At 42.3% G+C, this 24417-nt stretch overlaps 1 protein-coding gene across 2 annotated transcripts; it reads right to left on the bottom strand.

Moving 5' to 3' along the window:
- ZNF475 (zinc finger protein 475) lies at positions 1-23638 on the bottom strand. Of its 2 annotated transcripts, XM_061624812.1 has the most exons (4): positions 23537-23638; positions 19918-20859; positions 5095-5275; positions 1-605 (listed from the first exon to the last, which is right to left on the bottom strand). In XM_061624812.1, exons 2-4 carry the CDS (start codon positions 20578-20580, stop codon positions 454-456), a joined length of 996 nt encoding a protein of 331 aa, XP_061480796.1. In that variant the 5' UTR covers positions 20581-20859; positions 23537-23638; the 3' UTR covers positions 1-453. The 2 variants fall into 2 exon arrangements, with proteins under 2 accessions (XP_061480796.1, XP_061480789.1); XM_061624805.1 differs by lacking the exons at positions 19918-20859; positions 23537-23638 and adding an exon at positions 11504-11580.
- Positions 23639-24417: the final 779 nt, after the last annotated feature.

The raw sequence follows: 24417 nt of genomic DNA, 5'->3' as shown, positions 1-24417 counted from the left end.
TTTTGAGGAAGGCTGCTGAAGCTTTTATTATCCTTATTTTTGCTGCAAATAGAACCTTTTAACAGAAACATCATCAGGAAGAATAAGTGTTTTTACACATGATTTACTTAACCCTTGGGTCTGAAAATGCATAACCACTTCATAACAGAGAGCACTGTCCTGAAACAATGGTATTCACTCTGCAATCTTAAGGCCTCCGTCTATTCTGAAGACTGCTAGAGATGAACTCTGGTCATCTTTATGGACTGCATGGTCAATACCACTGTTGCAAAACACCATTAGAAATGGCATGCCCTACATTTTACCTACATAATCAATATTCAGAAACGAACACAGGGCAAGTTTGGAATTTGATTCTACATGGTGCTATGATTCTTCAGTGCTGAGACCTCCAATATATAGGTCAGAGAGGGGTTTTGTTCTTTAGGACTTTGGATTGAAAGGAGGAGCATCTTATTTTGGTATCTTCGGTTTACATGACCGCTGGTGGACGATCAGTCTGTCTGGCAGGAAGGTACGACCACAAATATTGCATGGAACTAACTGGCTCTGGGCACTTTGCCAGGCACACTCGTTTAAAGCATCAAGATCATAGTAACCTTTGCCTGGAAAATTAAAAAGAGAAAAATATCAGTTTTCATTCTGGAGAACTATATTCAGCTTTTATGGAAAATATTTTCAGGAAATACCTGTTGACTGAGCCTTTCAGTTTTAACTAAATCACAGTCCTTACGAGAGAGAGAGAAAACTCACAGAAACTCTGCTTATTGTCTCTGGGGTCAAATAAAGTTAACTACAAACTGAATCATCTTGCATGCGTGGAAAAAGCATTTCAGTATGTGCTATGTTACACATTCTTAACTAATTATTAACACATTTGCCTACACTTAAGTATCAGTGAGTTTTACCACTTGGCCTTCTTACAAATCTTTTCTAATAAGCCAAAATGATCTGACCCAGGAGATGGAAGAGAAAGCCCAGGGTGTTCTATATTTCATTACTCCCTCCTATTGCTGTCCTTAGGGTACAGAGTCCCATTCTTTCAAAACTGCTTTTAGGTAACTTCAAGTGAAGCTCACACAAAGACCCAACAGGCAAAAATCAGCAAACCTAAGTTCAAATCCCTTTCATCCGCACCCTCATTTCAGCTGGGGCTTTATCTACAATTAAGACCAGAGACTTGAGGCAGCTGAAATGCATGTTAAACCAAATAATTTCTATCAAAAACCCTGCCCTGTCTTTTGCTATAAAATGGGCTTTAAGCCCTTTTCCTTTTCACAGAGCTACCTTGAGCTAAAATTGTGTAAGCTTGCACCAGCATCCGCATCTTGTAATCCTCCTTGGCAGCACACAGAGAGAAAATGATAGAGCTTTATTTGAAACAGCAAGTGGTTTGCCTTTGCCAAAAGGTACGGTACTTTAGGCAGTAACTTTTAAGTGTTCAGACACTGAGCCCAAATCTGTTTAAAGCCTATGCTCAAAAACAAAACACAACACAACTCTGTTGTTTATATGAGAGGCAAGAATATAGATTTTTCCATAAGAAGTGATAGAGCTGTGATGTGATTCATGTTCAGTGCTTCATCTAAGAGTAAACCTTTGAGGTCTTAATGCTTGTGTTCCTAATATTCCTTTTCACTACATGAGCAACCAACTGGTGTTCCTTTTTTGGCTGAAGCAAGTATTTGCAGGAAATGAATGTGTACTCTGTATACTTTGGAACATTCAGGGCCTAACTACACATTACACTGTAGCCACGTTAGCCTGATGGCCCCTTCTCCATTGCAAAATATCTTTGAGAGAAAGTGCTTCATGATGGAAAAGTGGATGCTTAACCCTTCCCTTGCTAGTCATTTCCCTCCCTGAACTGCTTTCCCCTCCACATAGAGTTTAGGGTTCCAGTCCCATCTTTGCAACACAAATAGGGATTCACAATACTGATCAGGGTAAATCAGGTGGAGGAGGGGACTTCATTAGGGGGCAAGAGAAGGGTCAGGTTCTCCCTTTTTCTCTGTTTCCTTCGGTGTTTCCCAGCAGATAAGAAGCCATAAGACTAATATTACAGGAAGTTGTGGTACAAGATGTAGTTGGGCCTGCTCTAGAAACAAAGGGTGAAAGCTGAGGATGTCTTACTGCATGGTCTCTGCTTACAAATTTCCAACTTGGTTGCTCTAACCATATTAGACCCAAACAGTTTTCTGTAGACTCCATTCATGCAGTGAACAGTAACATGTCTGCCCCCTGTTATTTATTTATTAATTAAATTTATATCCCACCCTGGAGCCCAGGGTGGCAAACAATGATACCAAAAGTACTTTAAAACATCCTAGAAACAAAATACTTTAAAATATATTAAAACAAAACATCTTAAAAACATCTTTAAAAAACAACTTTAAAACATCTTAAAAAGCAATTCCAGCACAGACACAGATTGGGATAAGGTCTCAATTTAAAAGGCTTGTTGGAAGAGAAGTTTTTGGGTAGGCACTGAAAAGATAACAGCAATGGCACCTGTCTAATATTTAAGGGGAGGGAATTCCAAAGTGTTGGTGTCACTACACTAAAGGTCTGCTTCCTATGTTGTGCAGAATGGATCTCCTGATCAGATGGTATCTGCAGGAGGCCCTCATGTGCAAAGCACAGTGATCGACTGGGTATATAATGGGTAAGATGATCTTTCAGGTATCCCTTCCCAAGCTGCATAGTGCTTTGTACACCAAAACCAGAACCTCGAACTTAGTCCTGTAGCTAATGGGCAGCCAGTGCAATTCTTTCAGCAGAGGGGTAATATGTTGGCAATACCCTGCCCCAGAGAGCAGTCGCTCTGCTGCATTTTGCAGCAGCTGCAGCTTCCACATTAACTTCAAGGGCTCCACATAGAGTACATTCCAATAATCCATCCTGGAGGTTACCAGTGTGTGGGAAAAGTGGTCAGGCTTTCCCAGTTCATAAATGGCTGCAGCTGCCTTACCAGCTGAAGCTGGAAAAATGTGCTTCTAGCTAATGAGGTCACCTGGGCCTCTAGCAACAAAGATGGATCCAGGAGCACCCCCAGACTATGAACCTGCTCTTTCAGAGGGAGTACAACACCATCCAAAGCAGGCAATTGACCAATTATCTGAACTCAGGAACCACCAACCCACAGTGCCTCCATCTTGATAAGACTCAAACTTAGTTTATTGGCCTCATCCAGCCCACCACCAAGTCCAGGAATTGGGCCAGCGCTTGCACAGCCTCTCCCGATTTAGATGTTACAGAGAAATAGAACTGGGTATTATCAGAGTACTGCTGATAGCTCACCCAAATCTCCAGATGACTGCTCCCAAGAGCTTCATATAGATGTTAAACAGCATTGGGGGCAAGATGGACAACTGCCAAGGGGTCGAAAGACAATCATCCAATGCTATTCTCTGAAAGCAACTCTGGAGGAGATAGGATTGGAACCACTGTAAAACAGTGCCTCCAATACCCATCTCACCAACTTGGCCCAGAAGAATACCATGGTCAATGGTATCAAAAGCTACTGAGAGATCAAATAAGAATAGCAGGGTCACACTCCCCCTGTCCTTCTCCTGATAAAGGTCATCCATCAGGGCGACCAAGGACAACCAAGGCCGACTGAGTCCCATAACCAGGCCTGAATCTAGATTGGAATGGGTCAAGATAATCTGTTTAATGCAAGAGTACTTGCAATTGCTGCACCACAGCCCTCTCGATCACCTTCCCTAAAAAGGTATTTGCAACCGGGTGGTATTTGTCACAAACCAATGGGTACACGATGGGCTTTTTCAGGAATGGTTGGATCACTGCCTCAGGGCGACTGGGACTACGCCCTCTCACAAAGAGAAAGATTAGTAACAACTTATCACATGGGTGGGCACACACAGAATTGTTTCCCTGTGATCCATGCAAGGCATTTTAAATCAGCAATCAGTTAAGGTTGTTTACAGACTTTCAGGGGGGATTTTATCCCAGGTGAAATCCTGTGAGAAACCCACAATTAGCTTTTAAGGATAAGAGTGGAATCTGCAACAGATTCTAGCTAGTTTTGGAAGACTCCCATTATTTAGAGGCCTTGCTAGAAGATATGGTTGTAAAACCTGGCTAGGATTTCATTCCCTATTCCCCAAAGTTTGTAATGCCTCTGTGGTTTTCAGTATTTATTTTGTGTTAATCACTGTAATCATGGAAAACTGTTATACAGTTTTAAATATCATTTTGTTTTTGTCTCTTTTTGTTTTACATAGGTATCCCTGCTGTTGTATACTGGATGTATTTGTAGTGAAGAATGTTACAAATGTGTAGGCTGATTCTCAACCAAGTGGTGCTGTAACAATGTGGGGCAACACAAATGTTGCATAAATAGCCTCAGGTTAGGTCAGTGTTGTTCTGGTGTTGTCTGATCTGTATGAAAGTATGAAAAACCAGATGTTCCTCTTTCAAATGGTAGAATCAGAAAGGTTGGAAGCAATTGCCTTCTAAGCCTCCAAAGGCTAGAAGGGTAAAGATATTTACAGCTCATTGCTGCTATGACTCTGCTGCATCATTTTGTAGCATATACTGATCCACTGTAAACCCTCTCCAGATTCAAGGCAATATCAACTTTCCTTTTGCCAGCTCAATGTTTGTGTGGTCAATGGAGCAATTAGGCGATTTTAGACTCTGGACATAACTGTCTGGTGGCAGGGAAGGTGTGTTCTTTAGATGGTGATGTGGTTTGCTTTTTTTCAACATGTTGTTAAGCTAACTGTGTTGCATTTGGGGGTCCTCTTGACTCTCAGTAGGCTCTGGAGTTTTGCCCTACAGTTGTTGCTGGTGGCACCATTGGTGCTGGGAGACCATGTGCCACAGAACTTAGTGGATCTAAATGCCATTTGTTTTCTACTAAGGTGTTCATGAGTCTGGCCTATGTAAGACTGTCTTCAAAAATATATTCCATTGATTTCTTTGAATGAGACAATAGAAGCTTTAAAACTAGGTAAATGGCATCACTTTGATGAGCCAAAGTAAAAATTACATGTGACATTTTAACGAATGTTCATGCTGTCCCTTCCCTTTCCATCTCTGCGTTGATCTTTTAAGATGGTAACTTACCTCCTATGGATTTGATCTCTGGCTTTTTTGGTTCTGGTCGTCTTAAATATTTTGGCAGTTGATCATTCTCGATGTGCCATTTTTTCAGACACTGCGGTTCATGGATGCTTATAGATTGAGTTCCATACTCTCGGCCACAAATGTAACAAATAACTGTTGGGGGCCGCCGTATCACTGCAGGCTGTAGACAGGTTCAGTTAAAACAGATAATTAAATTTAGAAAATAATTTAAATTGCAGGGGGTTGTTGTTAAAAAGAATCCTGCTGACAAAGTGGACGATGCAGATGCAGGTTGTGTTGTTTTTTTAAAAAAAATTGCTTTATAATACATTCGAATGCCTGCAAAATACAGATTCAGAGGCTAGTAGTTGCTAATTCCTGGCCGAAAAGTCACACCTATTACTATATTTCTTTTAGATTGCATAATATTAAAAGCTTTCAGATTGGCTAGTATTACAAGTTTTCAGGTGGCCTCTTTCTGAAGAAATTGTCCTATGAAATCTACTTTGGACATGATGGGTAATCTTTAATATAACTTTAGTAAGAAAATGAATCAAGGTCACAGCTACCTGAGTTATTGCAACAATTTGTAACTTGTTTCTGTATAACCTTTTTCAAAGTGTACTTTAAGATGCCTTAAAATGAACTGGAGCATTGTGTATCTAGCCTAGGACTCCCCATTGTGATTGGCAACAATTTTTTAGGGGCCTGGGTATGTAGTATTTCACATGTTTTTTGTTTTTTGTTTTTTTTACTAAAGAGCCTTTAACTGAGATGCTGATAGTGAATCTGGGATCTTACAAATGCAAGGCATGAGCTCTTCTGCTATAGGAGTCCCCAGGGCAGGCACCAGCATAACTGGGCTTTTGGGCACCAGATTGTGCTGGGCCTTTGTCATCATGCTTCCCGAGCCTCCTCCCAATACAGGTGGTGTGGGCTTAAATAGGCCCACCTGTCTCACCTATTTCACATGTTGCTGCATCAGTGTGCTAGTGTGCCATGCGCACACTCCTTAAGGACAACCCCTGTCAACTTGGGTGATGGCAATCATGTGCACACAGTGCGCTGTTGCGCTGTTGCAGAAAGTAGGTTCAGGTGGGCCTATTTAAGCCCACACTGCTTGCATTGGCTGGGAGGGTGGAGCTCCTGCTCCACAGTCACAATAGTGTTGGGTCACTGTGCGCTGTAACCTGATGCTTGCACAGATTGCGGAGCAGAAGCTCCACTCTTCCAGCCTAAGGAGGGGCCCCTAAGGGGCCTTCAGTAAGTGTCCAATCTGGCTGCCTGCTGGCACTGGGTCTGGGAGTCCCCAACTTTTTGGGACTGAGGGGTGCATTTGGAAAACTAAGAAAGTGTTGTGGGAAGCACCAAATAACTATTTCACAGAAAGGAAAACTGATAGTTCTCAGAAAAATACATCCCAAACAGACAAACAGCCACACACACACTCCAAAACAAACAGAAAATCCACAGCAAAACACTTCCACCCCCAGCAAAGAAACAATGACATCAAAAGCAAGCACACACACATGCACATACCAGAAAAACAAACAATACAGGCAAAACAAAAAAAGCAGGCAAAAGGCATTCATACAGTCAAATAAACAAAGCAGGCAAACTGTCAGCCAAGAAAACACAAAGCAAAATAAAAGAAAACACAGGCAATGCACATATCTTCCAAACAAAATAAAAAAGGCAGGCAAAACACCCCTCCAAACAAACAAAAAAGGCGAAATACTACCCCTGCCCACAACAAAGCAATATGTAAGGGCAAAACAAAAAGCAGGCAACCCTCCCCCCCAAAGATAGGCAAAACATGCCCCTGTGGTTAGCCTATTCATAAAATGTACCAGCCAGTGGCAGGTTTCATTTTCCCAAGAGTTTTAGGGGGAGGCTGCAAAACAAAACACAGGCTTCCAGCTGCCCTGCCCTGTCCTTTGTTATGCAGACAGCATTTGGGCCAATAATACAAGAGGGTAATTATGACTTGATAGGTATAACTGAAACTTGGTGGGATGAGTCCCATGACTGGAATACAGCAATTGAAGGATATAACTTGTTCAAAAAGAACAGAAGGGATAAATAGGGAAGTGGAGTCGCACTATATATTAAAAATATATATCCCTGCACAGAAATACAGGAAGATGAGTTTGGTAGCTCCACCAAGGGTATCTGGATTAAAATTAATGGGGCAAGTAATAAAAGGAATGTGGTGCTTGGAGTCTACTACCAACCACCCAATCAGGGAGAAGACGAGAATGTAACTTTTGAAAAGCAAATTGCCAATGTTTCGAGGAGGCATGATGTAGTAGTAATGGGGGATTTCAATTATCTCAATATCTGTTGGGAGACAAATTCTGCCAAACACGGCCCCTCCAAGAAATTTCTGACTTGTGTTGGAGATAACTTTCTCCTACAGAAAGTGGAGGAAGCAACCAGAGGATCAGCTATCCTGGACTTGATTCTAACCAATAGAGGTGATTTGGTAGATGAAGGGGCAGCTACGGGAACTCTGGGGGAAAGTGACAAACCATACTTGAATTCCTGATTTTCACAGAAGCAAAAGCTGAGAATAGCCATACATGCACCCTGGACTTCAGAAAAGCTGATTTTAATAAACTCAGAACAATTGTAAGTACTGTTCCATGGCAAGCCACCCTAATGAGAAAAGGAGTCCAAGATGGGTGGGAGTTTCTAAAAAAGGAAATTCTAAAAGCGCAATGGCAAGCAATTCCAACAAGGAAAAAAGGGGAAAACAGCAGAAGAAGCCAATGTGGCGTCACAAAAAGCTTAGAAATGACCTGAAAACGAAAAAGGACACATACAGGAAGTGGAAAGAAGGCCAGGCCACAAAGGAAGAGTACAGGCAGGTATTATGGAATTGCAGGGATGGTGTCAGGAAGGCTAAAGCTGAGAATGAGCTGAGGTTAGTGAGAGATGCTAAAAGCAACAAGAAAGCTTTCTTCAGGTATGTCCATAGTATTTTATTTATTTATTTAATTAATTTGTATCCCACCCTTCCTACCAGCAGGAGCCCAAGGCGGCAAACAAAGCATTAAAACACTTTAAAACATCATAAAAACAGATCTTAAAATACATTAAAACAAAACAGCATTAAGAACATTTAAAAAAAACAAAACAGACAGAGAAAAGAAATGGTGGCAGAGCTACTCAATGAGGATGGCAAAATGTAACAGATGACAAAGAAAAGGCAGAAGTGCTCAATTCCTACTTTGGCTCAGTCTTCTCCCAAAACATCGGGAAACATGAAGTAGAAGGGGCAGGATTGGAGCTTGAGATTGATAGACAAATGGTCAAGGAATACCTAATCACTTTGAATGAGTTCAAATTGGCAGAGCCTGATAAACTGCATCCTAGAGTATTGAAGGAACTGGCTGAAGAACTCTCAGAACCACTGCCTATTATCTTTGCGAAATCATGGAGGACTGGTGAAGTGCCGGATGACTGGAGGAGAGCTAATGTTGTCCCTATCTTCAAAAAGGGCAAGAAGGAGGAACTGGGGAACTACAGACCAGTCAGCCTTAACAGAAGTATAGTTTCCAAGTTGTGTGAAGTATTAGTTCTCCTCTATTCAGTGGTTAGGCCTCATCTTGAGTACTGCATCCAGTTCTGGTCTCCGCAGTTCAAGAAGGATGCAGACAAACTGGAACAGGTTCAGAGGTGGGCAACAAGGATGATCGGGACTAGAAACCAAGCCCTATGAGGAGAGACTGAAAGAATTGGGCATGTTTAGCCTGGAGAAGAGAAGACTGAGGGGAAATATGATAGCACTCTTCAAGTACATGAAAGGTTGTCATGGCCCTTTCAGAGGACTCCTCAGAGGAGGAGGACGACGACTCGGGGGCAGCAGCAGCAGACCCAGGAGAAGGAACAAGCATCCCTGAGGACACAGCTCCAGCTCTCTCTCAGTGGAGAGTGTCCAGGACACGGCTGAAGCACCTCAGTCGAATTCAGGGAATGAACAGGAGGCTTCCCCCCCACACACAGAGTGAAGACACCATTGAGTATTGCAACAACGCCATCGGTCTGACCGTTTAAGACAAGCAAGCTCTTAGAAGCCGGGAGGGCGATTACCTGCACCTGTCTTAGGGAGTGGGATTTAAAAGGCAGTTTGTGACGGCAGCAGGCTGCTGACTACAACATCGGTCGTGACCTCCACGTGAGACCTAGCTTCTAGAACCCAGACCCTCGGACTGAACTCTTGGCTCACTGGACCCAGCTTTCCTTGACTGCGCTTTTGGACACTGATTTTGGTATGTTGCTTGGAAACTCTCCTCTGACCTTCCCTTGTCCTGTTCCTGTTATCTGCCTAGCCGTGGCAGATTTTCGACCTAGCTAACTGCCGGCTAATTAGTTTACGGCCCAGCTATCACCTCCCCGAAGCTGACAGTCACACAGAGGAGAGCCAGGATCTCTTCTTGACCGTCCAGAGTGCAGGACAGAGAATAATAGGCTCAAGTTGCAGGAAGCCAGATTTCGACTGAACATCAGGAAAAGCTTCCTGTTAGAGCCATACGACAATAGAACCAATTACCTAGAGAGGTAGTGGGCTTTCTGACACTGGAGGCATTCAAGAGGCAGCTGGACAGCCATCTTTCGGGAATGCTTTGATTTGGATTCCTGCAATGAGCAGGGGGTTGGACTTGATGGCCTTATAGGCTCCTTCAAACTTACCTATTCTATGGGGCCAAGAAGGATTCTGTGGAAAGAAAACAGTAGCAGCTAGAGGCCTGAATTCTTCATTTCAGTTAGCCCAGCAGTCACCCAATGTAACAACTCCCCCCCTTTTTAAACAAAGACTTTAAAAAGAAGAGTGGCAGGTAGCATTGGCAGGTGCCTGTGGGTGCCATGCGGGGGACCCCAGTTCTGCTGAGCTATATGGCCTCTTCTCCTTTTAAAATGTGAATTGGTTTCCCACACTTGAAAGAATGCAGAAAATCCAAATGTGTCAGAAGAAGAGAAGGGAGAAAGCATTTTAGCCAGTGAATAATACATGCTGCTTGAGAGATGTTAAATATTTTGTGATTAACACCACAACCTAAACCCAAGATCTGCTGGGATGAGAAAGTTTGGATTTGGCGGATCTTGGGCTTTTGGTGTAAGACCCTCACCCCAGCTTAGCTAAAGCTCAGCCTGAGGAACTTAAGCTGGCGTAATTAATGCCAGTGTAAGTCACCAAAAAGGGGTGTTCCAGGATCAGGACAGGACTAGGAGGAACTATTCCAGACCCTGTTCCGCTCAGTCATGTGACCTAGGGACCAATCCTTAAAACTTTGTCTCACACTTAATTGGCCTGCTCAGCTGGCAGTATTCCCTCCCAGGGGGTTTTGAACAGTGTTAGGAATAGGGGCAACTTACACCAGAGTAAGTTATGTTGGCTTCCTATGTTAGGATTGTTCATTAAGCCGTTGAATATTCATATTGACTGTATTTGATTCAGTTAAAAGGATGTTCATATTTCATTCTTTTGGACAAACGTTACAAAAGCGCTTTATAGAGTCGCCATCAATCCAGAGTTACTTGATATGGAGCAAGTTTCATATTTTAAGCCATAGTAGTGGTAGTAGTAGTAGCAGCGGCAGCAGTGGTAGTTGCTTCAGGTCAGCATTTGTTTTCTGAGCAAACTAGCATTCCTCAGTAGACAGACATTATGTATAAGGGAAAAACCAAATTAAACTGGCTTTCATCTGCATGCATTAATTCATCTAGAATAAGTCAGTCCAAGGTTAGTCTCCAAATGTTTGAGCTTCTGAGTAAGGTGACCTCTTAACACATTAGCAAAATATAGTAAATGCATAACAGACATGTTTCCAGTGCTCTCCGCAGTGTTGAAACTATAACTTATTATAGGACCCAGGACTATAACTAATTACAGGACCTGAGTGATCTGGATGTAGGAGCTTCTCTCTGCTTGATAAGGAAAGCATGAAAGAGATGTTTTAAGAATAACTACTGCCTTCTCCACTTCTTATCTCTGTCGGTCCGGCTTGGCACTAATCTACGTAAGTTGTAACTTCTACTTACTTCTAAGAAGATTCTTGGAAGATTCTTGTCTGGCACTCTTGATTTAATGGGGTCCTTGAAGCCTCTGCTTCTATAAATTTTAGCCTATTTTACGGCTATTAAGGGCAGAAAGGAGACTTTGGAGATAAAACTAAAAGCAGATGAAAATGGCGACCTGAAAGACCTGAAAGACAAGCTTCTGTTTGGCATGGATGTAACGGCAGCTGGGGCTCCTTGCAGTAATTAGTTCTGAATCTGCATTTGGACTACAGTTTTTACACCTAGTTATCAGCCTATTCTTCAGGCAATGTGTTTTCTGAAAGGAAGCAGGGATAAGCAGGAGATGAGCTGTGATAGAACAAATATGGCCAACTACTCTTTTTACTTTTAAGAAGAGGAACATCGCCACGGTGCAGGGAGGGAGAGCTGTTATCATCACTGCCCTTCCCTGTCGGACTGCTGTTGTTGGCAGGTGCCACACCTTGCAGGACCAGGTCCCTGGTTCCAGCCAGCTGGGGCTAGTTTCCTTTTTCCATCTGTCCCTCCTCGGAGGGATCTATAGGCTGGCTGGCTGGGGGTAGCTTGGGGAGACCATCTGCCTGCTGGAAGAGGAACATCGTCGGAGGAGGAATATCGTCGCTGCCCAAGGAGAGCTGCTATTGCCGACGTTGCACAGAGTACAGGACTATGTCTGACGTGTTGGTTTGAATTGGAGGAGTGAGTGTGCATATGAGTGTGTGTTGTGAATGAGTGTATGTTTGCATTTATAAATTGTTTGCACATATAAGTGGATAGTTTGTGATTTAAACTATTTCATTTTTACTGCAGTCCTAAAGGAGTGGCTGGTAGTCTCCGGGGTATATGGGGTGGGTCTTGCTTTTATTATTGTCTTAGGTAGGCCTGTCCATTAGGCTGCAGGGATAGGGGCATGTGTAAACCAAGGGGGGATGGAACAGAGAAGGATGGGGGCCAAATTATATCAAGATTGGGCGGCAGGCGCTGGACTGATGCTAAGGGCAAACCATGTCAATCCAGAAGAACAGGGGATAGATGCGTAATACCCATCCCCTGTTCTGGGTCCGCCCAAAACCAGAGGTTAACTGGGGGACGCAGGATTCCTACCGACCTTCGATTGCTGCTATGTAATGCCAGGTCTGTGACACAAAAAACATCTGTCATCCATGATATGATACTGGATGAGTGTGCAGACCTGGTATGTATTATGGAGACCTGGCTGGACAAGGCCTCAGCTCCCACTCTTGAGGCCATGTGTTCGCCAGGTTTCTGCTATGCGCAGCAACCGAGGGTGGGAAGGTGGGGAGGGGGAGTGGCAGTCATCTAGCGGGAGTCCTTGATGTTCACCAGACCTCCGCTCCCAAGGACCAAGTTTGTTGATTGCATGTACTGGAGGTCGGGCCCGAAGGGCAGTCTGGGGATCCTGCTTGTGTACCGCCCGCCCCGCTGCACGGCAGACTCCCTGACCGAAGTGCTGGAGGTGGTCTCGGATGTGCGAAAGTTGACCCCAGAACTGTTAGTACTGGGGGATTTTAACGTACACGCTGAGACCACTCTCATTGGAGCCCCTCGGGATTTCCTGGAAACCATGGCTTCCTGGGAACTGCACCTTAGTAACACTGAGCCCACCCATGTAGCCGGTCATGCTCTCGACCTTGTATTTGTCCTGGGAGTGGTGGGGAGTGTTCTGAAGTTGGGGGCCATTTCTTTTACCCCCGTGTCATGGTCAGAACACTATCTGGTGAATTTTGACTTCTCGATGCCACACACCCTCCGCAGGGGTAAAGGACCTATTAGAATGGTCCGCCCCAGGCGCCTGATGGATCCGGATGGATTCCTGACTGCGCTGGGGGATTTGGAACCTGCTGAAGGTCATCCGGTTGAAACCCTGGTGACGGAGTGGAACGAGGGAATCACCAGGGCATTAGACCGGGTGGCTCCGAAACGTCCTCTCCCCCTGAACAGAATTCAGACAGCACCGTGGTATACACCTCGGTTGCGAAGTCTGAGACAGGAGGTGAGACGACTAGAACGCCGGTGGCGGAAATCCCGCTCTGAAGATGCTCGAACACAGGTTAGAGCAGCAATAGCTGCCTACCAGGTGGCAATAAAGGCAACAAAGAAAGATTTCTTTGCTGCCTCTATTGCATCCGCAGAGTGCTGTCCCAGGAAGCTGTTCCAAGTGGTCCGAAGCCTGGTCGGTCCAGTCGCTCAGGAACCCTTGGAGCATTCAAAGGCTTCCTGTGACAAATTGGCAAGGCACTTTGCCGATAAAGTCGAACACCTGAAGAACTTGATTCCGTACGCTGTGGATGCAGTAGAGGATCCAGAGTTAACCAGTTGCAATCCGGTTCAGTAGGATCGGTTCCGGCCTCTTCCTTCTGAGGATGTGGACAAGGTACTTTCAACGGTGAAGCCTACCACCTGTCTGATTGATCCTTGCCCATCATGGTTCCTTATGAACTGCAAGGAGAAATTGGGCGAGGGGATCAGGGCGGTGGTAAATGCATCCTTGAAGGAGGGTGTAATGCCACCGGCCCTCAAGGAGGCAATTATAAAACCTATTCTAAAAAAGTCCTCCTTGGATCCCCAAGTTTTGAACAACTTTTGCCCCATTTCGAATTTGCCATTTTTGGGTAAGATCATTGAGCGAGTGGTGGCTAACCAGTTGTCAGCACACTTGGATGAAACGGATTATTTAGATCCATACCAATCGGGTTTCAGGACTGGACATGGTACTGAAACAGCCTTGGTTGCTCTGGTAGATGATATGAGGAGGGCATTAGACAGGGGAGAATTCACCTTTCTTGTCCTCCTGGATCTCTCAGCGGCTTTTGATACCGTCGACCACGGTATCCTGTTAGATCGCCTGGGGGGATTAGGAATAGGAGGCACTGTTTTACAATGGTTCCGTTCCTTTCTCTCTGACAGGCATCAACAGGTAGCATTGGGAGATGAGGTTTCAGACCCTTGGCCCCTCACTTGTGGAGTACCACAGGGTTCTATCCTCTCTCCCATGCTATTTAACATCTATGTAAAACCGCTGGGAGCTATCATCAGGGGTTTTGGGCTGCGGTGTCACCAATATGCTGATGACACGCAGCTCTATCTCTCCTTTAAATCTTCACCGGAGTTGGCTGTAGAGACCTTGTCCAAGTGCCTGGAATCCGTGAGTGGGTGGATGGGAAGAAACAGGCTGAAGCTCAATCCTGATAAGACCGAGGTGCTACTTGTGGGTGACAGGGGAAGGTTGGGTGTTGCTGACCTGAATCTTAATGGGGTAAAATTGCCCCTGAAGGATCAGGTCCACAGCCTCGGGGTTGTTCTTGATTCCAAGCTGTCCATGGAGGCTCAGATTTCGGCAGTGAGCCGGGCAGCTTGGTATCAACTACACCTCATACGGAGGTTGCAACCCTACCTTCCTATTCATCAGCTCCCACTGGTGGTACATGCCCTGGTCACCTCTTGATTAGACTACTGCAATGCGCTCTACGTGGGGTTACCCTTGAAAACGGTCCAGAAACTACAACTGGTGCAGAATGCGGCGGCACGCCTGCTTACAAACAGCCGCCGCCGTGATCACATCACGCCGGTGTTATTTCATCTACATTGGCTTCCAGTTGTTTTCCGGGCCCAATTCAAGGTGTTGGTCTTAACCTTTAAATCCCTATACGGTCTCGGCCCAGTTTACCTGAAGGAGCACCTCCAGTACCACCAACTAAGCCGCCCGACCAGATCAGCCACACAGGGCCTTCTCTCCGTCCCACCAACGAAAACAGCTAGGTTGGTGGGGACTAGAGAGAGGGCATTCTCAGTGGCGGCCTCCACTCTCTGGAACTCCCTCCCGTTCGATCTTCGCCATGCCCCTTCCCTAGATACATTTCGCCGAGCCTTAAAATCATGGCTCTTTGGACAGGCCTTTGGGGTCCCCGGGGTGGGCTAATTTCTTTATATTGTTTTAAAATTGTCTATTGATGGCCCTGTACTCCCGCTTTTTAAAATGGTTATTGTTGACTGCATTGTATTTTATTATGTATTGTATTATTATGTATTGTTGAATTTAATGTTGTACGTCGCCTAGAGTGGTTTCGGCCAGATAGGCGACACAAAAATTAAATTTATTATTATTATTATTATTATTAACCAAAAAAGAGGTCAATAATGACAGATTTGCATACAATTTGCATTTACTAATGTATATACGTAGGTGCAAATTTAGTATAAATTAGTATAATTTAAATAGAAATACAGTACATCTCACCATTGTGGGGAAGACTGTGACTAGGTGACCTTTGTGTCTGCTCATTCTTGTGCTCAGGTGTTAATTGTTGATGGCCAAAATCAAGGCCTTCTAACACTTCCCTTCTAACACTTTTATCTTTAAACCAGACTTGGATAGGGCAGCCCTTGAAATTTTGAGGACTACCCTCTGACAGCCCTTCAAACAGAGGGCCGCCCACTATAAAGTAGGATACATAGCTACCCTAATTTTCAGGAAGTCGGAAAGTGTTCTTCCACTGTAGGTGATGGGGAGGTGATATGTGGAATCAGCATTTAGATTGGTGGAAAATCCCACAAGCTGGAAAGAAGGTACAGAATATAAACATTTTGAAGGTTTGGTGTTATCGTAACACAAGTATAATAGGCCTGTGTGTGTGTGTACACATATAAAATGTCCTTTGTACTAGTTTATTATGTTTGTGGTATAAGCAGTGGTTTTATTCTAGTTTCTAGTAATGATTAGCCCCACCATACAAGCAACTCCCACCAGTTCTAATAAATCCTGCGAAAATTTCAATTTGCTCCCTGTTGCTATATCTAACACCCTTCACCACTACATGATCTGAAAAAAGGTTTTCCCTTGACTATTGAGTCTTTTTTCCTCTGAACTTTATATGTTGTAGCACTATTCCCTTCCCTTTATTTGACACAGAGAAACAAATATAATACATTTTGTCTCTCACTGTATCTATGCTAAGCACTCCATTAAAATTAAGATTTTGTTCTGGACATACTGGATGGAATCACAACAAAAACTATGTTTCTTGTGATTAAAGACTTGTACAATGAAGTAATGCTAGAATTCAGTTCTGGATATTGGGACAGGAAGCACAAAGGCTTCAAAAGTCTCCCAACCCCCCAATTCAGGGAAATATGGATCCAGCAGTTCAACTTTTAATGATAGAGTAGAACAGTCTTTGCCAACCTGGTGCCCTCCCATATTTTGGACTACAATTTCCTTGTCAGTGATGGAAGTTGTAGCCCAAAACAACTGGATGGCACCAGGTTGGTGTAGAACAAGTTTTAGACCTTTGGTTCTGCGCAGACAGTGACAGAGAAAAGACAAGAGGCTAAAGCATTTTTTTATTTTGGAAGCAGACATACAACAGGGAAAAACAGCAGATGGCCGCAATGGAGAGGCAAGATACAACCAATGAAATTTCAGTATGAAGTTTTTCCCATATATTGACAACATTGAAAAAGACATCAAAAGTGATCTATACAGGAAGTGGAAAACATTCCCTCTAGAAGAAAGCACCCTTTTTCTTTACCCTAAGGAACTTGATAATATGTGTCTATGGATTGCTTTCAACATTTCCCATGCAACAATTAAGTCCAAAGCAGGATCCAAGAAGAGGGATATAAAAACTGACTTGCATAGCCAAAGTAAAATAGGCTTAGGCTGTTTACTTTAGATACAGTTGGGCTTAGTTAATCCAAATGACCCCATACATTCCATTACAAACTGGATTACAAAACAACAACTTTGGCTTAACAAACCCATTATAGACACATTGGCTTGCTCTACAGCTCAGTAAATGTTTGGTGAGGGAATTAGAAGAAAATTAGGTCTAGCATAAAAATACAATGGGGAAACTCTATTGTCCTGCTGTGGGAACTATGCCCTGCTGAACTGAGGGAACACCCATGGATATCCTTTTGAGCTGACTTCACGAACTCCCATTACAGAGAGGAGCCCTATTAGAGGGCTCTTCAGAACAGGTTCCAAACTTCTTTGTGTGAAAACATGTTGTGGAAGTTATGATCTAACATCTGTCCTGTTCTGTAGGAGATGGAAATGCACATGTGTGCACGGACCATTGCTTTCTGTTCACCCAAGCCAGGATGTACTCTAGCCCTAATTTCCTTCCATATCTATGCCATAATCATCTTCTTCTAATTTCTATTCCTCTTTGGTTCCATTGGTAGAGGAAGGCTAGCTGCAGTTTCCACTGCTTCCATTCCTACCAATCATCCACCACTACCTTCCCCTTTCTCCAACAATCTATACTACAAATTTAAACTTGATTGATACCGATTTAATAGTTTCTTCCAAAGGAAACTTTAGGTTTTTGAGGGTGGAAGGACTTAGTGTTAGAGATACCTACCTCCTCCTACAGTTCTTTGAATTTCTTAGCGGAAAGCCATAACATTTAAACTGATTTGAAGCTGGTTTAGATTTATGATATAGATATGCCACCTTCCCAACTTAAAATTCTGTCTGGCTGACTTTAATGAAAATTCTAATCCAATGAAAAGATTCAGAGGAAAGGAAAAAAAGAAAGAAATGCAAGACTTTCAAGGAAATGCTGAGGGAGATAAATGCTTATTCCCACAATCCAGAAGTGTGCATACCATGAAATATTTCAGTAAGTCTTCTGTTCAAGAGCTCTTCCTGAAAGCCCTCAAACTTCTATGTTAACTTCCCAAACTTTAAAAAGTGTACAGAAAAAATAAAAAATTATAAGCAACTACATTTAATAACTATGGGTTGTGTTTTATAGTGCTGTTTTCCACTAGTGGAAAGCACTCAATTTTTTGCAGATCCACCATACCTACTGTATCATACCAAAAAGCTCTCCCAACCCTCTGGAGCTGCTTTTCAGAGGTCACGGGAGGCTCCAGTGGATAAAGGGGTTTGGCAAAAATGGGATGCTATTACTGTAAGTGCTTTCTGCTTAAGAGTACCCCTAGAGTTGGGGTAGCCAATGTGGTGCCTCCAGATGTGGTGGACTGTATCTCCCATCAGCCCTAGGCAGCATGGCCAAAGGTCAGAGGTGATGAATGTTGTAGTCCACAACATCTAGATGGCACAACAAACAGTAGATACAACTGGATACAACTCGTTGCTTTTAGGATTTACACACTGCGACACAAATCTAAGGGCATTATCCTTACACACGAGGGCACAATGCACTCATCTGAAGAATGCCAATGGGTCTCATTAGATCTTGTGTAAATTAATGTTCAAAGAAATGAACAACTGGAGATCTCTTGCAATGTTCTAGTGTACTGCTACTGCATGAGCTTTGTGTGAGCACATGCACCAAGGTGTGTGCTGGTGGGTGGGAGAAACAGAGATTTATGGAGGTCTCTAGGGATCCTGCAGATAGTTCTATGCCCTCATCTGGATGAAGATTGTGACCTAAGTACACAACAAATTGTCAATAAGTAAAAAGGAGAAGCTGTGAATTCTCAGTATGGATTGTTGGGGCCAGGATTCTGGAAAGTTCAGAAAAGCTAAAAATGTGAAACATTGTTAATTTTTTAGCCATATTTTCTTCTTTGTCACTTTCAGATTTAAAATGATAGGATATCATATCACATCACACAAATGAGTTTTTAAACCTTTGTCTTCTCTCACATTTTCCTTTTCATATGGAATTGTTTTTTTTTTTTTAAAAAGGTGGCTTATAAACAGAAAGGGAAGAACAGGAATATATATTCCAATGTAAAGAGGATGGCATATGTATCCCTAATCATGAACTGTTGCTCAGGAGAACATTACCAGAGTTTGGCCCGCTCTGCCTTGGTTCATTATAGAAAGAATTCCTACTTCCTCACTAGAAAGCCAAGCAGAAAAGAAAGGTGAAATCTGTTGTTGAATTCACTCAGCAACATCTTTCATATAGTGTCCATTTGTACACTGTTTGAGTACAAATGAATAACTCTGACAAAAGTATCTAATGCTGTTTGACTATGCACATGTTAACTCAACCTAAGAGAGATGCTAAATAAAAATCTGCACTGCATGGGGATGGATTCATTGAATTTATCGAGCTTAGCATATGCTCACAGCCTCTTAACTCATATAGGCTACTTGATGAACATATTTTATCTCCCGAATTCCCATAAATAAATCACAATTAGAGGGCAAGCTAAAGTGAAGGATTCTTTGCAAACCCTGTAGGATGAAAACAACAAGCATCTGTCCACATCCATTAAACCAATGTTCAGAATATATGGAAAGGATTTCATGGATCCTTTCACAAGTAGAATTGTATGGTGGTATGACCCTATGTTTTTGTTTGTTTAATTATGGTTCCTTCATGAGTTTCAGTGGAAAATCTGTGCCATCTCCGTGGTTATAGTTAAATTGCATCACAAATTGAGTTATTGGCCTTAAACTTACACATCATTCCATCGTTAGCTGAAGCAATTTAAAAACCAATGTCTAATATGGTTTATATTAACACTGAGCTTCATGTTAATTAAATAACTCCTACCACCACTACAAACAACAAAAAATGCTGTTATGATGTTTGTCTTATACAAACTATGTGCTATAACGTTTGCATCTCTGTTGATAACTTATCTAGAACATGAAAACTAGACTGGGCATCTTAGCTACTCACTCATTTATATTTCCTGAAATGAAATCCTAGCTTTATTGAAAGCACTAATAAAGGTTTTACCATTAACTTTAATGGCGACAGAATGTCATCTTGAAGTTTGTACATGGAAACAATTGTGGCTCTTTCATAGGTATGCCTTCTAATTTACCTTGTCTGAGATGGAAGATGCAGGCCCAGAACCTGTGGGTCGAAGTGATTTAGAGGACCTGTAGCCTGAAGGACCAGAACTGGTCTTTGGTTTACAACTCCTTTGGTGTACAAGAAGACGGTCTGGAAGAAAAGTACGACCACAGTTTTGACAGGGTAGGAGCTGAGCTTGATAACTTTGAGCAGCTGCTGCATTTTCAGCCATCGTACCATAAGATCCTCCAGGAAGAACCTGATATTTAACGGGTGCTGATCTTCTGAGATGTTTTGGTAATTTATCATTTTCAATGTGCCACTTCTCTAGGCATTTTGGCTCATGAATAGGAAGAGATTGTGACCCAAACTCTTTGCCACAAATATAGCATACCCTGAAGCCAGGTCTTCTTGGAGGAATGACAGGTCGATCCCACTGGTCTTGAGACATTCCTCCAGTACTTGATCGTTTTGATACTACCACAGTCCCTGGCCTCTTTTTCCCAGTGTTTATTTTAATGGTAGAATTTAAACCTAGTACTTCTGGCAAAAGTGTGGAAAGATCTGGCACAATGGATGATGAAGCTTGTTTTGAAGATGAACTAGTGGATATACTAACAAGGGCTTTTCCAGTATTTGGCACTGTTCTATTACGTTTGCTCAAAGTCTTTTTCATGAAAGCTGTTTCCATGAAATTGACAATGCTCCATTAACAGTCTCTCTGGATTTATGTAGCAATGCTTGTTTGGACCTTATCTTCTCTATGATTGTCTTTTGATTGACCTGTGGTTCCTTTAAAAACAGCTCAGCTCTCTGGGAAAAAAAGGTACAAGAATCTAAAATAGAGGCCAGCTGTGGTAGATCTGAGCACATTTGCAATGTTCTAACTGTGATGTTCCAGCAATGTTCCCTTTTTGGGGGTGCTTTTTTTTCCTGTTTTACTGTTTTTTTGTGTGTCTTTTTTTTAATCCTGGAAAAAAATAGGACAAAAATGTACATAAAAATATGGTTAGCAGTATGCAGATGTATAAATGTTTTAAAACTTTTTTTAAAAATAGGATAATGTAGCCAAATGTAATATTTTTATGTTGAGCATTTTTGCATACATAACGTTTCAGCTGCAATCTGTACACACTTACCTGGGAATAAGCCCCACTGACCATGGTGGGGCTTATTTCTGAGTAAGTACATATAGGATTGTGCGTGCTCAAAGATAACCTACTGCATGTTTTTTTTACTACCATCCTTCCAGGCATTTTTGATTCAGCATTCAGACTCTAAATTCAGAGCAATAACTATATATATAACCCACATTGAACAACTACATGTGTGACAAGGTTCTGCTACATTAAGTTGATTCTGTCCAAGAGAAAAAAAACAAAACACCTGCAATGAAAAAGAAAAGTAGATCCATAACACAGAGAAGGGCCAGTGACCATTAAAATGTTCATCTATTGCATTTGCCTGAATTCATATGACACATGACTTTTTACATGTGTCTGAATAAATCCCTTTGTATTTTATTAGTGAAGATCACAGAAGTGGGTGATCCTTCTTTCAAGTCTCCAATCTCCACAAGAATAGCTATTTTACTGTTACTGACTTTTCTTGTATTCTCAAAACATTTGTAGCTTTATCTCAGTCTGTGAAAAAACTTGCAAAACAGGATGTTAGTGAGCAAGTACGATAGATGAATGATGGCAACAGCCCTCAACCCAGGGGGAAGCCAAAGTCCTGGTGAGACCACTACTTTATTTGAAATTGTAGCATTATGTAACATGTTCTTAGTAACTGTAAATGTAAGTTGCCATCAACAGGTCACGCACAAGTAATCAGTGGGATTTCACCTATAAAGCCACAGAGTCTGACTTGACTCTTCTTCAGTCACAGCAGCCCATCTTTTAAGTAAAGACAGAACTGGTTTTCGTATCAGACCAACTGCACTTGCTTCTCTCCTGACCAGCTTGCTGCTTTCCAACCTTATGTGTTTACATACATTTCTGCCTATTCAGTGCCTGCCTTGCTTCAGCTCTCCCAATTTGACTCCCAGACTTCTGCCTGCCTGACATGGACATGGTGGTACCAAAAGGTTGTCAGACTCCATTCCCTGTCTTGCCTTGTCTCCTCTTTTGGAGTGACAGGGGAGTAAGCCTTCCTGTGCCAATAGACTCTTCATAGGAGAGAGAATTATTTTTAGACCAAACACTTGTGGCACATTGTGCAAAGGGCTTTTGACAACATTGTTTTTCGGTTAAAACTTTATGACAGAGATGGGAAACCTGATGCCCTCCAGATGCTGTTGGACCACCATGATGGGATGGGAGCTGTGAGTTGTATGGAGGGCCACGTGTTCTCCATTCCTACTTTATGAGTTATCTAAGTTCATATACCTATGAACATGTTTTTGCCTTTAAAAGGTTGCCTGCTTCAGTAGGCAGCCTCTTCACACAAAGTTCAATGTCTAATGGAAAATTCCACAAACTGATGAGTAAAGAAGCAAAGGGCAATTGAAATTAATGAACCTAAGTGAGTCATGTCTATAAAATTTAATGGGTCTACCCTGAGTAGGACTAGCATTGAACATTACTTTAGACTACAATCCAAACCTCCAAACTGCTGGGCTGGAGGGGGTTGGATGAAATGAAAATGTCCCTGTGTGCATCCCTGCTGGCTCTGCTGACAGGGGAGCTCCCCCAGCAGACAGCACCTCAATGCGCCTGCCCAAACAGTGGGCTGTTGGAAGCTACTGTTTATGATAACTAGTGTAACCCCCCCCCCAAAAAAAATAGGGCACTTGGGAGTGGGAGGATGCAGAGCTGGGCCAGCAAAGGACTTGTGGATACTAAATGGGTCGCTGTCATGTGACAGCAATGGGCCAATCCAGACTTCTTCAGTGTGCCAGCCTGGGAGCTGGCATAGTGAAAGGACACCTTCTGCCCTTTCTGGCATGAACGGCAGAACTGTGAATGCAATGGCAGCAATGCTGCTCTGTTAAGCCCTGCTGCTGCTGACCCGGAGTTTTAATTGCTCTTTCAGATATAAATTCTACATGAGCAGCTAAGTGGCTTTGTTACCGTGTCTCTCATTTTAAGATTTTTTTCTTTCTTCTAGTTTAGTTTAATTCCACATAATCATGAAGTTGCTTCAACTAGAAGTCTAAAAGCCCCACTGCAACCATTTTTTAAAAACTCTTTCCTTCCCAAATGTATGTATATTTTTAATTTCCCATATTTTTTGTTATAAAGTAATACATGAGTGTTACTGAATTTTAATGATTTTCTGTTACGGGAAGTCTTATTTGTCAATTCCTCTGATGTTCCCCACAACAATTCCATTAATGATTTGGTCCTGGTCCTAGACATCAGAATGTGTGGCTTATGTACTTTCTAGTGTGTTGCCACTTGAAATATCATTAGGAAGCAAATATGTTTAAAGTATTTGCACATCATGGTGGACAATGCCTCTTGCCATAGATGGGTACTTTTGTAGTAACAATGATGATGAAATAATAAAAGTGGTTCAATAATAGAACTTGCAATGCATCTGAGACCTTTTTAGGGACTGTGAGCAAGTGAAACTTTTTCAGGTCATGGAGAAAGACAAGACTTACTTATAGAATTATGGGAAAGGAGCATCAGAAAATGTACCTGCTAAGACTTTGTCCACCACTCCATTTTCCTTTGATAGATGTGCATCACAGATGATCAAGCTGGTACCCTTTACAATAATTTCAAGTAGTAATGCAGACTCTGGAGTAAAGAATGTTGAGTGAATCAAACTATGAATCAGTCAAGAAGAGAAACCATAAACAATCTGTTATCGATACAGCCTATTGTTGGACTTCCAAGATCTCTGTTGGATATGCTTCATAATAGATTTATGCTTTATTTGGGGGATTACACCATTTGGTCTCCTTTTCTTTCTGCCAAGTTGGAAATGGCCTGTAAGTTCACATCCATAAATTTGAAACCCTCTGTTATATTCCCTATAAACGATAAACCATATAAGATATTTAAAAGTAAATTAACATTTCTCTATAAAAGGTAAGATAAAGTGTAGTTTTCTTTCTGAATGTTAGGACAGAAGTGAGCAGTAGCCAAATATAGACCATCATTCTTCTTTCAGACAATACTTGATCCATCGTCAGTCCTCAGCAAAGGCCTTAATTCTTAAAACATGTGTTTTTAATGAAAATAAATTTAGATGTAATGGACTATCTGGATCCAAATAATATAATGTATAGAAATACAGAAGCTAATTCAGATGCTGTCAGAAGGGGGTACTTCATATATAACATCTCACAATCAAAGTGTAACTAACCCAAATCTAGATTATCTACACTTTGTTTAATTTTCTATGGATTAAATTTCAGTTTATCTTTTCAAAGCTCCTAACAATATGATTCTCACTAATCTTCAGGAATGACCTTTTCTCTAAGCAGTAATTCTAATGGCTGAGTCAAGTGCTTAGGAAAAAAGAAAGAAGTCAGTGAACTAAAATATATAGATTCTATGGGGGGGGAATCTTC

This window comes from Rhineura floridana, chromosome 1, assembly GCF_030035675.1.
Source record: "Rhineura floridana isolate rRhiFlo1 chromosome 1, rRhiFlo1.hap2, whole genome shotgun sequence".
Lineage (NCBI taxonomy): Eukaryota > Metazoa > Chordata > Lepidosauria > Squamata > Rhineuridae > Rhineura > Rhineura floridana.
The sequence above is the reverse complement of the archived record's forward strand: the minus strand, read 5'-3'. Positions and strand labels throughout refer to the sequence as shown.